We start from the raw sequence: 14,893 nt of genomic DNA, 5'->3' as shown, positions 1-14,893 counted from the left end.
GGGCTTTTAAAGGCCTTTCACGCAAAGGCCAACGGGGCTAAGATGGTGTCGGCTGGGCGCCCCTGGACGGTTTCCTGAGGGATTCGTGGGCCCAACAGTGAGAGGGGAGAGACAGAAGCCCAGCTCCTTGTCCCACACAGGTAGGAGGTAGGGCGCCTAGAAGTTCTGAGGTCCGAGGGCCAAACCCCAACCAAGTACGCCGTGGGAGCGAACAAATGTTGGAAAGGAAAACGCCGAACGCGGGGAGGAGGAACTATTTTATGGTCACCATTTCGCGACGTCTAAGTGACGTCGCACAGCAAGCACGTATTCTACTCTTTCACCTTCAGGCAGCCTCCTCATTGTAAGAGCCTACGCCTTTAAGCGAGTGATGGACAGTTATTTCGGCCTATCAACTTCATCGTTAACATCCAATCAGATTTAAACTTCTTTCAGCCGCCGGAGGAGTTGGAAGAAAGGCGTTGAAAGAGAGAGCTTTCTCTCTCTCGCGAGATCGCTGTGAGCCGCCCTCTCAGAAAAAAAAAAAAAAATGCTAGAACATATGGCCTGACTTCCCAAATAGTAGGTTAAAGGACGGGGTCATAAGCCAATGAAAGTTATGAGGAGGCGGGATCACTGCTTTCGCCCCGCAAGAAGTACCGTTAGAGGGCAGACTTTTTGTCCAATCAACGCCTCAAGACTTTGGGTCAGGTGACCGTCGAGTACGCGGGGCGGAGCTACAGTCTGGCGCGAGGAACCGTTAAGATGGACAACGAATATAACCAATGAGGTACTCTGACTAGGGCGTTGGGAGCCCAATAACAGTGGTTGGGCGGGCGCCTTCCCGGAGCGCGGGGAGATGTAAAGACAGACAAATAGTTTTCCCAATGAGACTGTAGAAGAGCGGAACTAATTGACCAATGAAGACTGCGGGGCGGGACCCTCTGCCGCGGCAGAGTCCAAGATGGCGGCGTGCGGTTCCGCTGTGTGAAACGAGCGCGGGGCGGCGGGTTAGTCAGTTCCGCGGAGAAGATCTCCGACGCCCCGCTACCATGAAGGGAAAAGAGCGCTCTCCGGTCAAGCCGAAACGCTCCCGTGGTGGTGAGGATTCGACTTCCCGCGGGGAGCGGAGCAAGAAGTTAGGGGGCTCTGGTGGCAGCAATGGGAGCAGCAGCGGAAAGACAGACGGTGGCGGCGGGTCGCGGCGCAGCCTTCATCTGGACAAGTCTAGCAGCCGAGGTGGTAGCCGCGAGTACGACACCGGAGGGGGCAGCTCCAGTAGCCGCTTGCATAGTTACAGCTCCCCAAGCACCAAAAATTCCTCGGGCGGGGGCGAGTCGCGCAGCAGCTCCCGGGGTGGAGGCGGGGAGTCACGTTCCTCTGGGGCCGCCTCTTCAGCTCCTGGCGGCGGAGATGGCGGGGAATACAAGACACTGAAGATAAGCGAGTTGGGGTCCCAGCTGAGTGACGAAGCAGTGGAGGACGGATTGTTTCACGAGTTTAAACGCTTCGGTGATGTAAGTGTCAAAATCAGTCATCTCTCGGGTTCTGGCAGCGGGGATGAGCGAGTAGCCTTTGTGAACTTCCGGCGGCCAGAGGACGCGCGGGCGGCCAAGCATGCCAGAGGCCGCCTAGTGCTCTATGACCGGCCTCTGAAGATAGAAGCCGTGTATGTGAGCCGGCGCCGCAGCCGCTCCCCTTTAGACAAAGATTCCTATCCTCCTTCAGCCAGTGTGGTCGGGTCCTCTGTAAGTGGTCACCGGCACCCCCCTGGAGGAGGTGGTGGAGGCCAGAGATCACTTTCCCCTGGTGGTGCAGCCTTGGGATACAGAGACTACCGCTTGCAGCAGTTGGCCCTCGGCCGCCTGCCCCCTCCACCTCCGCCGCCACTGCCCCGAGACCTGGAGAGAGAGCGAGACTACTCGTTCTATGAGAGAGTGCGCCCAGCCTACAGTCTTGAGCCAAGGGTGGGAACTGGAGCAGGTGCTGCTCCTTTCAGAGAAGTAGATGAGATCTCACCCGAGGATGATCAGCGAGCTAACCGGACGCTTTTCTTGGGCAACCTAGACATCACTGTGACAGAGAGTGATCTAAGAAGGGCTTTTGACCGTTTCGGAGTCATCACAGAGGTAGACATCAAGAGGCCTTCTCGGGGCCAGACCAGTACCTATGGCTTTCTCAAATTTGAAAACCTAGATATGTCTCACCGGGCCAAACTAGCGATGTCTGGCAAAATTATCATTCGGAATCCTATCAAAATTGGCTATGGCAAAGCTACACCCACCACCCGCCTTTGGGTAGGTGGCCTGGGTCCTTGGGTGCCTCTTGCTGCCCTGGCACGGGAGTTTGACCGATTTGGCACCATACGCACCATTGACTACCGCAAAGGTGATAGTTGGGCGTATATCCAGTACGAAAGCCTGGATGCAGCTCATGCTGCTTGGACCCATATGAGGGGCTTCCCACTTGGTGGCCCAGATCGTCGCCTTAGAGTAGACTTTGCAGACACAGAACATCGTTACCAGCAGCAATATCTGCAGCCTCTGCCGTTAACTCATTATGAACTGGTGACAGATGCTTTTGGACACCGGGCACCCGACCCTTTGAGGGGTGCTCGGGATAGGACACCACCCATACTGTACAGAGATCGTGATAGGGACCTTTATCCTGACTCTGATTGGGTTCCGCCCCCACCCCCAGTCCGTGAACGCAGCACTCGGACTGCAGCTACTGCTGTGCCTGCTTATGAGCCACTGGATAGCCTGGATCGTAGGCGGGATGGCTGGTCGTTGGACCGGGACAGAGGTGATCGAGATCTGCCCAGCAGCAGAGACCAACCTAGGAAGCGAAGGCTGCCTGAGGAGAGTGGGGGTCGGCATCTGGATAGGTCCCCAGAGAGTGACCGTCCACGAAAACGTCATTGCGCGCCTTCTCCTGACCGCAGTCCAGAATTGGGCAGTAGCCGGGATCGCTACAACAGCGACAACGATCGATCTTCCCGTCTTCTCTTGGAAAGGCCCTCTCCAATCAGAGACCGACGAGGTAGTTTGGAGAAGAGCCAGGGTGACAAGCGAGACCGTAAAAACTCTGCATCAGCTGAACGGGATAAGAAGCACCGGACAACTGCTTCCACGGAGGGTAAAAGCCCTCTGAAAAAAGAAGATCGGCCTGATGGGAGTGCATCCAGCACCAGCACTGCTTCATCAAAGCTGAAGTCCCCTTCCCAGAAACAGGATGGGGGGACCGCCCCTGCAGCAGCAGCATCTCCCAAACTCTGTTTGGCCTGGCAGGGCATGCTTCTGTTGAAGAACAGCAACTTTCCTTCCAACATGCATCTGTTGCAGGGTGACCTCCAGGTGGCTAGTAGTCTTCTTGTGGAGGGCTCAACTGGGGGCAAAGTGGCCCAGCTCAAGATCACTCAGCGTCTTCGTTTGGACCAGCCCAAGTTGGATGAAGTAACGCGACGCATCAAAGTGGCAGGGCCCAATGGTTATGCTATTCTTCTGGCTGTGCCTGGAAGTTCTGATAGCAGGTCCTCTTCTTCTTCAGCCACATCAGACACTGCCACCTCTACTCAGAGGCCACTTAGGAACCTTGTGTCCTACTTAAAGCAAAAGCAGGCCGCTGGGGTGATCAGCCTCCCTGTGGGGGGCAACAAAGACAAGGAAAACACCGGAGTCCTTCATGCCTTTCCACCCTGTGAGTTCTCCCAGCAGTTCCTGGATTCCCCTGCCAAGGCACTGGCCAAATCTGAAGAAGATTACCTGGTCATGATCATTGTCCGTGGTGCGTCTTAAAGTCCATGTGTAACTTGTATTTAGTACTTTGACATGGTTTCTGTTTTGTGATGTGTAATGGGATACAGCGTCAGATGAAATTTTCTTTTTAATTAGTTGTTTAGTTTTAGGTATTTTCTTTTTTATATTTTTATAAACCTCTTTAAAATAGAAGTCAGGAGAGTTTAGCTATTATTTTAAGTGAAAGGACTCCCCCAAAGGTAGCAGGCAAGTGGATTTACTTTAATCAGGAGTTTCCACTCTTATGTATAACTGTTTTCCTCTTTTTCTGCGGATTTTTTTTTCTTTTTTAATCTTGAACTTAAAAAAATCCTCAAAGTTACAAAACCAGAAATTTGAAAAGTTAAAATTTGAAAAACAAAGAGCCCACTAGCTGTAAAAAGATAATACACCCCTAAAAATGGCTTTGATTGGTATGTAGGTAAATAATTCCTGTACCAGAAATGTTATTTGTGTGGCTGAAATTTGAGCAGGGATCTCAGGAGTATAAGCTGGTAAAGCATACATAAAACGTTGGCAATTACTTTAATCAGGTATTTGAGTATTTTTCTTAAAATACGTGGTGTGTTCCCAAGAGCTTGCTTTAACATATATGCTTTTACCATTAGTTTTTGAGTTCTGTATCCCATATATGCACTTTTGGTTTGTAGCTGTAGCTGTTCAGTAAAAATAGAGGAGTGTGTTACAAACCACGTTGTCTTTTGCTTACACTAGTATGCAGGAAGTGAGTAGGTGCTTTTAAAATCAGAGTTCTTTGGTCAGTTATTGGTGTGTGGTGGTGTTTTCACTGACTTTCTGAGGGGTATAGCAGGTACAGTTCTAATTGTTGAAAATTTCAAAACTTGTGTTTTTCATCAGAGGTGAGTTTTTATATTGTATTCACCCAAATTTCTGACTTCAGTAATAGAAAGAAGAGTTGTCTGCAGGCTCATAAGTCATCCTTTTATTTCAGTGGGCATTAATCACCCATATCTGGATTGCAGAATTTTTTTTAAGTCATTTTGAAATACTTTTGACATACTCTCAAAATATTGCTTGGATTTTTATTTTCATATTTAAACAGCGATGACTTCACATTATTGAAAGTATTTTGAGTATCTTTGAAATTTTGTGTTTATATTTTCATTGGTGTACAGCCACAGAGAATTGAAATAATCAGTTTAGGAAAACCGTTTTTTAGTGGTTTATTTTCTCAGACACCTGGAATTAGTATAAAATAATTTAGTCCACCTCCACAGTTTTTTCCCAAACTGAAGATTATCAATTTCTGGTTCTTAACAAGAGCTTTTGCTGCTTAACAACAATTCATGGTTTCCTTGTCTTTTATTTTCCTCCTCCACCCCCAATCCCTAGTTTCTCAGGTCATTTGTAAGTGTATTTTCCCCTGTGGTTTAAATGTTGAGGACTTTAGCTAAAGCCCTTGATATTTAATTATGATTAGAAACTTGAGGACCTTTGGATCATGGTCATGTTTCTATGCTATGTAAGTGACTTACTGAAAGCCTGGCAGAACTCAACTGTTTTCTTTCTGTTATCAAAGCTGATAGTTTTGAAATAGCACCAATAATAACCCAGGGAAACGTCATGTAATTTTTAATTGTCCATTATGACAGGTGTCTAATGCATGTTAGCATGAAAGCCTCATCACTGCTGTGTCATCCTTTTTAGTTTTCACTATGCATTTATAAGTTTTCTTTGTAAGTTTGGAGACTTTTGTGTTTTTTTTTGTTTTTAAACTGGAAAAACTAGCCATTTTGAGAGAAGAAAGATAATAGGGTATGAGCACAGAGGTCCTTGGTGTGCCTGTAGGGAAAACACCTGGAAGTCCTACAATGAACACTTTTGGTCCTTTTGCTTTTAAAAAACTGCTTGACATGCTAATATGGAATAGACACCTGTTCAGAAACTTATGTCAGTGTGCAGTCTATGCATAAATAAATGGGGTCAAAGTACAATTTGTGGCTAGATACATTTTTTTCCAGTTTAAATAGTCTCACTAACCATTAACTTTTGAATACCTTTTGATAAGATGGCTGAACAAATGATTTTACTCTTTTAGAGAGTAAAGTCCTTGATATCTAATTTTACTCTAATCCAAAGTGTGTGTGGCTTTTTTTTTTTTTTAAGTTGATATGCCAGCTTATCGAAGAGTAGAGTACTATGGGTTTGCTCCATGTTTGTTTGGTTCTTTATCTGACATCGTGGCTTTTGTTAGATCTGGGCAATTTGCACTTCAGTGCTTTTGAAACAATGGCTTGATACCATTTCTAAATGTATGTATTATAACAAAATTATGTTTAGTTTGGTGCTTACCTACAGAGTGCCATCATTCAGATGAATCTCTTATTTGTATTGTTCATTCTGTTGTTCAGGTTTATAACATTGGTAAACTATCTACCTAAACTTAAGAGTAGAATGAAAGCATTTGTCTAAAACAATCTGGTTCTAATTCTCACTAGCCAGAATTTGTAATCTCAACATTGGATGTTCTTTGTGACAGCCAGTTGTTTCTTTTGCTTTTATTTTTTTAAAAATGTATTTGTTTGATTGATTTTTCTGGAACTCAAGTTCAAATGAATGGAATTTCTTAAGTATATCATTAAATGACTCATTAAGTGTTACTGGTGAAAAAAAGAAGCATCAAGCTAATTTAGATTTTTAATCACAATTTCAAAGTTTATGAAAAATTAATCATTCAGCTCCTAGTCAATTTATTTTTAGTGTTATTTTGTTGGTTGTTACTGGGATTTCTATAAAGAGTTTTCCACGAAAAAATGTAAATTCCTGGTTTGAGATGTCTGTTTTGACTCTCACTCAAGAGTAAGCAGAGTTTTCCCTTTAAGGATTACGTCTTAAAACGTCCGTCCTTTGGCTGATATAAGCTTTTGTCACATTTTGAAGGTAATATGTTCTGGCCCTTAGCTCAGTTAGACCACTTGAGGTACAACAGTAAAAGTAAGGGGTGTGTTGCTTTCAGAGTCTAACACTTGTTTAGTTTATTTAAAAACTATTTCATGAGCAGATTTTCACTGACAGTTTTTGTTGTTGTTGTTTTGTCTTTTTAATTTCTTTTAATAGTTTCTTCAGACAGTGAAATTGCTCATTACGCAGGTACAACTTAAACTGCAGTTTGGGTCCATATAGGAACCATTCACCAAAAACTCTGTGGTAACAGAACTAGGAAATCCTCTTGAGAAGAGGGCCTTAATGACCTTTTTGTGAAAAAGTTTTTGGAGAGAATTTCTGGACTTTTTTTTCTGTCTCTGCCACAATATTTGCTTTGGAGATAGGAGTTAGGTATGAGAACAGGAAGAGAAATGGAGCTGACCCTGTTAACATTCTGGTTATAGTGATATGCCTAAAGGGAGAAAATGATTTCAGGTGACCACGGTGAACTGTCTAGCTTAATGAGGAGTTTTATATGTATGATTTAAACAGTTGGAAATTTAAAGTCCCACAGTGTTCTTTGGCTGTTTAGCAATTGTTTGTATGAGTGTTTTAAAGAAAATAACAGCTGCTGTCTTTGGTAACACAAATGAAGGTGGATTTTTAAAAGGTTTTGTATCTTGACCCCTTTCTACAATGATGGAGTAGGTCTGTATTGCTCCATATAAATTACAGAATGAAAATAGAGGGGGTATAAGTTTGACTAAATTCTACCTTTTTATAGTTTCATTTTTTTTAACTTATATAGAATATATTGATTATAAATTTGATTTTTTCTGAATTTTTTTGACATGTTTTACTCAGTTACATGAGTACAAAGGATATTTTCAGTCCTATAATCGTTAATTGCAGTCTTTAAAAAAAAAAATTCACCCTATTGTTCTACTTGTTGTCTGTTCACAGTAAGTTCATTTCAAGGTTTGTGCCAGTGGGTATTATTGGTGCTTTTTGAAGTCAAGGTGGATTGTCCAGGAAGGTCTTGTTAATGTTATGTTCATCTATAATGGCATAGGGGAAATATATATATTTTTAATATTGTAAACATTTGTACTGAATAACCTTTTTTTCCCCCCCTGCAAGCAAAACTGGTGAACAACGGATGAAGACATGGAATTCAAAGCTCTAATGGACCTTTTTGAAGAGAAGTTGTGGCTTATGTGAAGTTTACATGGGCCTCTTGATGGAAGAAAGCTAATCTGTTTAGTATTTGTGCATTTTACTAAAATGGCAGCTTAAAGTTGTGTATCTGCTATTGTGATGCCAATGCCGGTGTTTTAAGTGGAAAAAAAATGACCTTGCTTTGTGCTGTGTACACAAGATTTCTGGAAAAGAAAAACCCTTTTTATGGCTCACACAGCTTAAAAGTAGCTGTCACTCAAACGTGCGCTCACAGTTGAGCTGCTTTTGTTTTATTCTAAATAAATTGTTTCTTTTGAGGAAAATGTTTTTCTGCCTGGAAGTGAATTGACGGCAAACCTTTGACCCCTTTGTTTGCAGCTGAGGAGGTACTTGCTGCTGCTCAGATCTTGTATGTCTTGAGCAAGAAGCAGGGAGACCATCATTTTGACTATCACAGTGTGTCAATTCTGAAGGATCACTAGTGTTACTGTGACCCCCTTTGTTTGCAGTGAAGGGGATCATTTGCTTCTCAGTCCTCAACTTGATGAGGAAATGGTGCTGTTTGCTGGCACGCAAGAAGCCGGGGCAAGCACCGTAAGCCTCACCACAGTGCACAAGTCGGGGGCTTTGCTGGTTTGAAGAGCCGGAGTTGCTGAATTTTAAGTTTTGATTTATTTTGTCCACCCATCACGTTTGGCCTTAGTTTCATTTTTAATTTGAAGAAAAGTTTGAAATTGCTTTATCTTGCACTTAACATTTGCACCAAATTGCCAAAAGAAGGAGAAATGCTCCGCTTGCTTTTTAAATGTTAATGATGATGTTAATAAAGCCTTTCCTGACACACTTGAGGAGCTCCTCCATCTTCAGGGGCTTCTTACCAGAGTTATGCAGTGATGGGTTTAGTTCTGAATGGATGAAGAGTTCCTGAGAGCTAGCGTTTGTAATTAGAACCATTACTTGGTATCTGTGCCTTATTTGACCTGTGGTTCCACATGCCTTGGATGTGCATGCACCGTGACGGTTTCATAGGTACGAACGCACACTCAGGCCCAGTCACTTCGGTTGGTAGTACAGATTGTGAGGAAAAAATGGAGGCATCCTTAAGGAGGAAAAAGTGTTTGCCTTTAGTTCCTGCATTATCCTGTACAGGGGCTCCTGATGTTTGGAAGCTGTTTCCAGTACAGGAGAACAACTCCCCTGTTGGCCGCAGGAGACTTCGGTGCACAGTGACAACGCTGGAGTTCAAGAGGAAGCCAGCAGTGCTGCACCATTGGCTTCAGACACCACTGTTGTTTGCCAGTTTTAAACTTAATAGTTGCAGACGAAGACCACCTTGAAATGCAGGCTTGTTGGGCTTGTTTTGAATTTTAACCTCGGATGGAAGAGCCCTAGTGCTGTCTGTCTCCATGCGGGATGATGATTACTTAGGCAACAGGTGATTATCAACAAAGGATGCCACGCTTATACTCTGCAAGGTGGTGTTCCAGTGGCAAACAGCTGTATAAACTCTTATAAACAGGTAAGAGGGTTTTTAGAGGTCAAAAGCATTATAATTAACAGGGTGAGGGCTTTTAATGTTTGGGGATATATTTCTCTGATTTAGGCACTCTGCTGCTGTTACTAGCTTCTTCCCCTCACCAAAGAGTTATATATTAACAAAGTTGCAGACCAGAACTTTTGTTCTTGGTGTTTTGATGTTTTTAAGTTTTAAAGTTTATCTTAACATTTGAAAAAAGTCTTTTAAATGTGGGAGCCAAAGTGTTAAAATTCTGGTGATGAATTTGGACCTGTAAAAATTTGATGTTTTCTCTTAACTGTAGCATTCACTGTTATTGGTGATTCAGTGGTGCTGGAAGAACTCAACTGGTGTAAAAATGTTGCTTATTATAAACACTGATCTCTAAACCTCCAGGTTAAGAATATTTTACTATATGTAGCAAGAAGGTGTATTACTGGACTTTGAGTGATAGATAATTTAGCCAAAATGGTTAATTTTTTTCTTTTTCCTCAGGGAGATTTAATTGTAACATTAGGTAGCTGCAATAATCTTAGGGAAGTGAATGGGCAGTGTTGAGTAAAATCTCTTAACCATTTTCATTGTCCATTTAGTGCTGCTAGCCTTCTGAGTTCTTCCAGCCCCTTCCTCTGTTATTAATCAGATGTGAGGCTTTGGCAGCTGAATACAAGTACAGCTTTTTAAATGCATAATACAATTTAGGTTTTCTTTGCTGTATTTTAAATGGGATCAAAAATTTTGAAGAGGATTTTTCTTTTTCATTAGATTTTTGTTTTTCATCTCTTTCCAAATGGGGAAAGTGAAGTACAGCAGTTTTCAGGTTCTCAGTATGTTGTTTTCAAGAATTTGTAAAACATCTGCTTATGAATTGACTGCCATTTAAAGCTTTGCTAAATGATCTGTCATGTACATTTCTTTAAGCTGTTTATTCCTGTTGGAAATGTTAATTTCCGGTGTATTTTCTGTCTCTGACTAGTCCATACTGAAAGCTCATTAAGTAGTTTTCTAATTAGTTAAAAAAAAAGAAAATCCCTGGCAATTTGAGGAAAATTTTATTATACTCTCAACATATTTCTACATGTTTGGTATCTCTTAAGATCTCAGGCTTTATCTCAAGAAGAAAAAATATTGCAGACAGGGCATTTGTTTGGCATTTGTTTATTGAATATGTCATACAAAATGGAAAAGTACACTGTTTTTTGAAACCACTCAATGAAATCATTTTATTTCTACTTACACCATGAAGAAAAAAATATTAATTGGGTTGAGTGTTAAATCTAGAGTCCTGGTTTTATAAATTGGAAACTGCCCTTTTGAATTATATGTGTGGTTTCCCAGTGTCTTTTGTAGGATCTTGATTTAGGGTTCTGCTGTAAAGGAAATAGTTCCAAGAACATCTCTGAGTTCATTTTGAAAGATCTAGTTGTATTAAAATTGAAAATGGGGATTACTCTGACTAGTAAAACAGCCACTTCAGTAGCTTAAGTCACATTATTGTTTACAAGTTGTTTATCTGAGGCAATAAATTTAATACTTATGGTTTGTACAGCATTTATTTTTCTTGCAGTAGGATATATGATAATGGCTTATCTGACCATCACGTCTGTCTCCCATTTCACTTTGCTGTTTTTAAGCTTTCCTGGTTAAAAGAGCCTTTTACTTAAAAACTTCAATTATAACCTAGTTACAAGTTTTAAACAGAGTTGATTAATTTTATAAATTTAAGAAGAGTAAACAAAATTTCTTCAAACCTCAGACAAGCTTGTTGCTGAGAAGCAACCAAGATTTTAATCTTGAGGTAAAATTATTTAACATGCCTCTGTTCCCAAATACTATGTTATTAAGCATTCAGGTAGGATTCCTGTATAAATTAAATTCTGGCTGTACATTAAGTAAGATTGAGCATAAAGAAGAATGTATCCAATAGTCTCTACTCCTATCAGCAACTTGGACTCTGATTGGAGAAACTAGATAGAAACAGGGAAATAGTTAAATACTGGGGCAAGTTCATTGTTCAAGACAACCATGGGAAAAATGTCACAGGCCAATATTTGATTAATTGACTTCTTACTGGCGATATGGGTATATGATTATGTGAACTTTAAGCTGAGCTGATTATGAAAGGGTTTAAAAAATAATTTGTTAGAACCTAGAATGGTGGAGGGAGGTTGGAATTGAGATGTCAGTCCATCAAGCATGATTAATAATAATAGAGCAGCTTGTTGATACATGGGAAAGATGCAGGCTAAGTCTAGAAAACTAGTAATATGGTTGGGTCAGCAACAATAGGGAGTCCTGAAAGGCTAATTTTAGGCAGGTGGGGAGTGAGGATGGATAGTTAGTTGAGGGATATGGATGTAAAGCAACAGTACTAATAGCAGTCATTTTTATTAGATACTTGAGGCCAAGCATTCTGCCAAGTCCTCAACAAACGTTATCTGATCTACTTTTCAGCATAGACCATACTCTGACAGTAAGTGATACAGCCAGGGTTCTAGCCAGGCTTTTGTTCTTGCTAGGGCTTGTGGTCACTGTCATAACTCACTGTTTTCAGGAGGCTGGGATGGGATTAAAGCTGCAAACCTGAGAAAATGTCTGGGTGGTAGATTTTAAACTATAGTGTGTCAGCATTTGAAGTTCTTGGGAAACATACAGGCCCTTGGCTCCAACCCCAGAAATTGTGGGATTTGTTAGGACCAGCATGCGTGGCCCAGGAGTTTTTGTTCTTTTACAAGCTCTCCAGGTAATTCTGATGTAGTAGTCTGTGTTCAGTGGTCGTGGGTTGAGCAGCATTGGTTAGAGAGTAAGAGTGTTGAAGTGTAAACTTGGGGTAGTATCATATTAAGGCATGGGAAGAGAAGATGATGCCAGAAAAGAGTCTCAGGTTGGAGAACCAGAATGGTATTCAGATTGTGAAGCTGAGAGGAGCTTCCAGAAGATAAATTCAGAGCTATTGAAAGGACAAGCAGAATGAAGCGGTAAATGCCATGGAATTTAGCACTTAACATTGTCAAAGTAGTAGTCATGTAATTATTTCCCCCAGAAATTCAGTCTAACTTAGTGTTTAATTTTACCTTATAACTGTCTGTGAAGAAGGGCTGCTGTTTAGTTTATGAAATGCTAAAGGGATACCAGAAAAATTTTATGGCTTAGCTAAGGGGTATGTTGTCAGGAATTGATTGAGATATCCTTGAGTTTTCAGTTATCTAAAAAATAATGTAATTGTAGTCTGTCTTAAAATTGAAAGTGATTTTGGGATTGAGTGTGTATGTATACATGTAAGTAATTTCTGTGAATGAACCATTTATTACTTCTGTCTACTAACTTCTAACTAGGTTACTAATAGGCTTGAGTGGGGTACAATGGAGTAATAGGTAAAATTGAGTGTATCTTTGGCTTGTAAATTGTTGAAAGATTTCCCATTTGGAATTGTTACTGGGTTTATCTTCGATTGGTGTAGCTAATTATTTAATACTTCAAATATTTAGGTACTTCTTATGTATCAAGCAGTATTCTAGGTCTTAAGATTATATTGGTGAGGAAAACAGACAAGTTCCTTATATCTCATGGAGCTTATAATCAAAGAAAGTGAAGTGAAAGTCACTCAGTCCTGTTAGACTCTTTGTGACCCCATGGACTGTACAGTTCGTGGAATTCTCCAGGCCAGAATACTGGAGTGTGTAGCCTTTCCCTTCTCCAAGGGATCTTCCCAACCCAGGGATCCAACCCAGGTCTCCCGCATTACAGGCAGATTCTTTACCAGCTGAGCCACAAGGGAAGCCCAAGAATATAGGAGTGGGTACCCTATTCCTTCTCCAGCTGATCTTCCTGACCCAGGAATCCAACCGGGGTCTCCTGCGTTGCAGGCGGATTCTTTACCAACTGAGCTATCAAGGAAGGGAGGTCATAAACTAAGTGAGCCTTGTTGCCAAGGACCAAGGGTTTAGATTGTGTTCTAAAGCTGAATGCAGAGGTTTTAAGCAAGGGGGTCAAGTGATTTGATCAAGATTTGGCTACGTATCTCAGGAAAGGAACAAATGTCTTTCAGATTTCTTTGTTATTCCCAAGATCTAGAACAGTGCCTGGTATATAGTAGATACCAAAATATTCGAAGAATTAGTTAATTAGCTATACAAATTGAAGACAAAGGCAGTATAAGTAGTTCAAAATGGGAAATCTTTCAACCATTAACACATCAAAGATAATATTTCCTTCAAAGATAGATTAGCATTTCAAATTCTCTGCAAGACTGTGAATATGTTCTTGCTTAGAGATAAGTGTTGTCCTTTTATTTAAATATTATAATAGAGATTTTATTTCTTCTTCATTCTCACAATTGTTGGCCATCCTGAGGTCTTGCTCATATAGCCTCATTTTCTCAGCATGTCAGTTTTCTCTGCTTTCAGCAAGTTGTCACAACAGTTTACACTGTAGTCACATATAGTTTCTGCTGTAACTCCAAACAAGAGGCTAAATGAAAAACTTCCATACATATCCTTTTATTGCATTAATGTTCAGAGTAGAACTATTATTACAGGTAAAATGAACACTTTGAGGCACATATACATATATATTTTATTTCATGTTTTTAAGGAATTTGGGGGAAATTGTTTCATAAAATTTTTATTTTAGCATATAGAAACTGACTCAGTTTTGCCTTGCTCCCAAGATAAGTGTATAGTTTATGTATATTCTCTTATAGAGAAACACTTCAATAAACTGCATTCTTTAGAATTCTTTTGTACCAGAGGTCTCAAACCTGGCTATGCATTAAAATCATGTGAGGAATTTTAATACCAGTAGCCGGGAGACTCATCTAGGTCCAGTGGGGTTCTGCCAAGGTGCTAGTGTTAAGTGCTCACCTGATTCTAGTGTGTAGCCAAGGTTGAGAATCACTGCTTGAGAGTCAAATCGTAAACATACTGACCAACACATGCACAATCAGCCTCTTAAAAATTGTTCAGACATCAAAACCAAAAACTTTCAGAGTGAATTTGGATTCACTGCAGTGTGTATATTGTTTAGCCTTGTAGAATTTCTGCTGTTGAAAGCACAATCCTCAGACCAGCAGTAATAGCATCACATAGAAGCTTGTTAAGAAATGTAGAACTGGAAGCCCTCACACAAACCTATTGAATGAACTCAGATAAACCAAGTTATTCCTCTACTGGAAAGTTTGATAAGTACTTACTAATATGTAGATATATAAATGTTTAGGGTAGTAAAATTTTGTGATTGGCATCTTTTTTTGTTTTGTTTTGTTTTAATTTTATTTTATTTTTAAACTTTACAATATTGTATTAGTCCCTCATGCATAAGATTCTCATTTTTGTGCATTAGTCAAGGACATTTACTTTAAGGATTAAAAAAATACATATTTTCATTAAGAAAAGTTGGTACAAGAGTTCACAGGTAGTGAACTCTAGTGACCAGAAAATTACCAGAGGTCTCTGCCACCAAGACAGGGGAGGGCTATCTGTTGTCTGTCCTAGTTGGTTTACTTGCTGAGTCACTTCAGTTGTGTCCGACTCTCTGT

The 14,893-nt window shown here is 40.9% G+C and overlaps 1 protein-coding gene across 5 annotated transcripts in view; it reads left to right on the top strand.

The window, feature by feature from the left end:
- Nucleotides 1-245: 245 nt before the first annotated feature.
- The window catches only part of RBM15 (RNA binding motif protein 15), a 28,786-nt gene continuing 14,138 nt past the window's right edge, over nucleotides 246-14,893 (top strand). For all 5 annotated transcript variants that reach the window (XM_024990028.2, XM_010803256.4, XM_059885045.1 and 2 more), the window contains exons 1-2: nucleotides 246-3,765; nucleotides 7,803-9,360. In XM_024990028.2, coding sequence (XP_024845796.1) covers nucleotides 900-3,765; nucleotides 7,803-7,825 — 2,889 coding nt within the window. In that variant the 5' untranslated portion in view covers nucleotides 246-899 and the 3' untranslated portion in view covers nucleotides 7,826-9,360. The remainder of the gene's footprint in view (nucleotides 3,766-7,802; nucleotides 9,361-14,893) is intronic.

Source organism: Bos taurus, chromosome 3 (assembly GCF_002263795.3).
Source record: "Bos taurus isolate L1 Dominette 01449 registration number 42190680 breed Hereford chromosome 3, ARS-UCD2.0, whole genome shotgun sequence".
NCBI classification, from domain to species: domain Eukaryota; kingdom Metazoa; phylum Chordata; class Mammalia; order Artiodactyla; family Bovidae; genus Bos; species Bos taurus.
The sequence above is the reverse complement of the archived record's forward strand: the minus strand, read 5'-3'. Positions and strand labels throughout refer to the sequence as shown.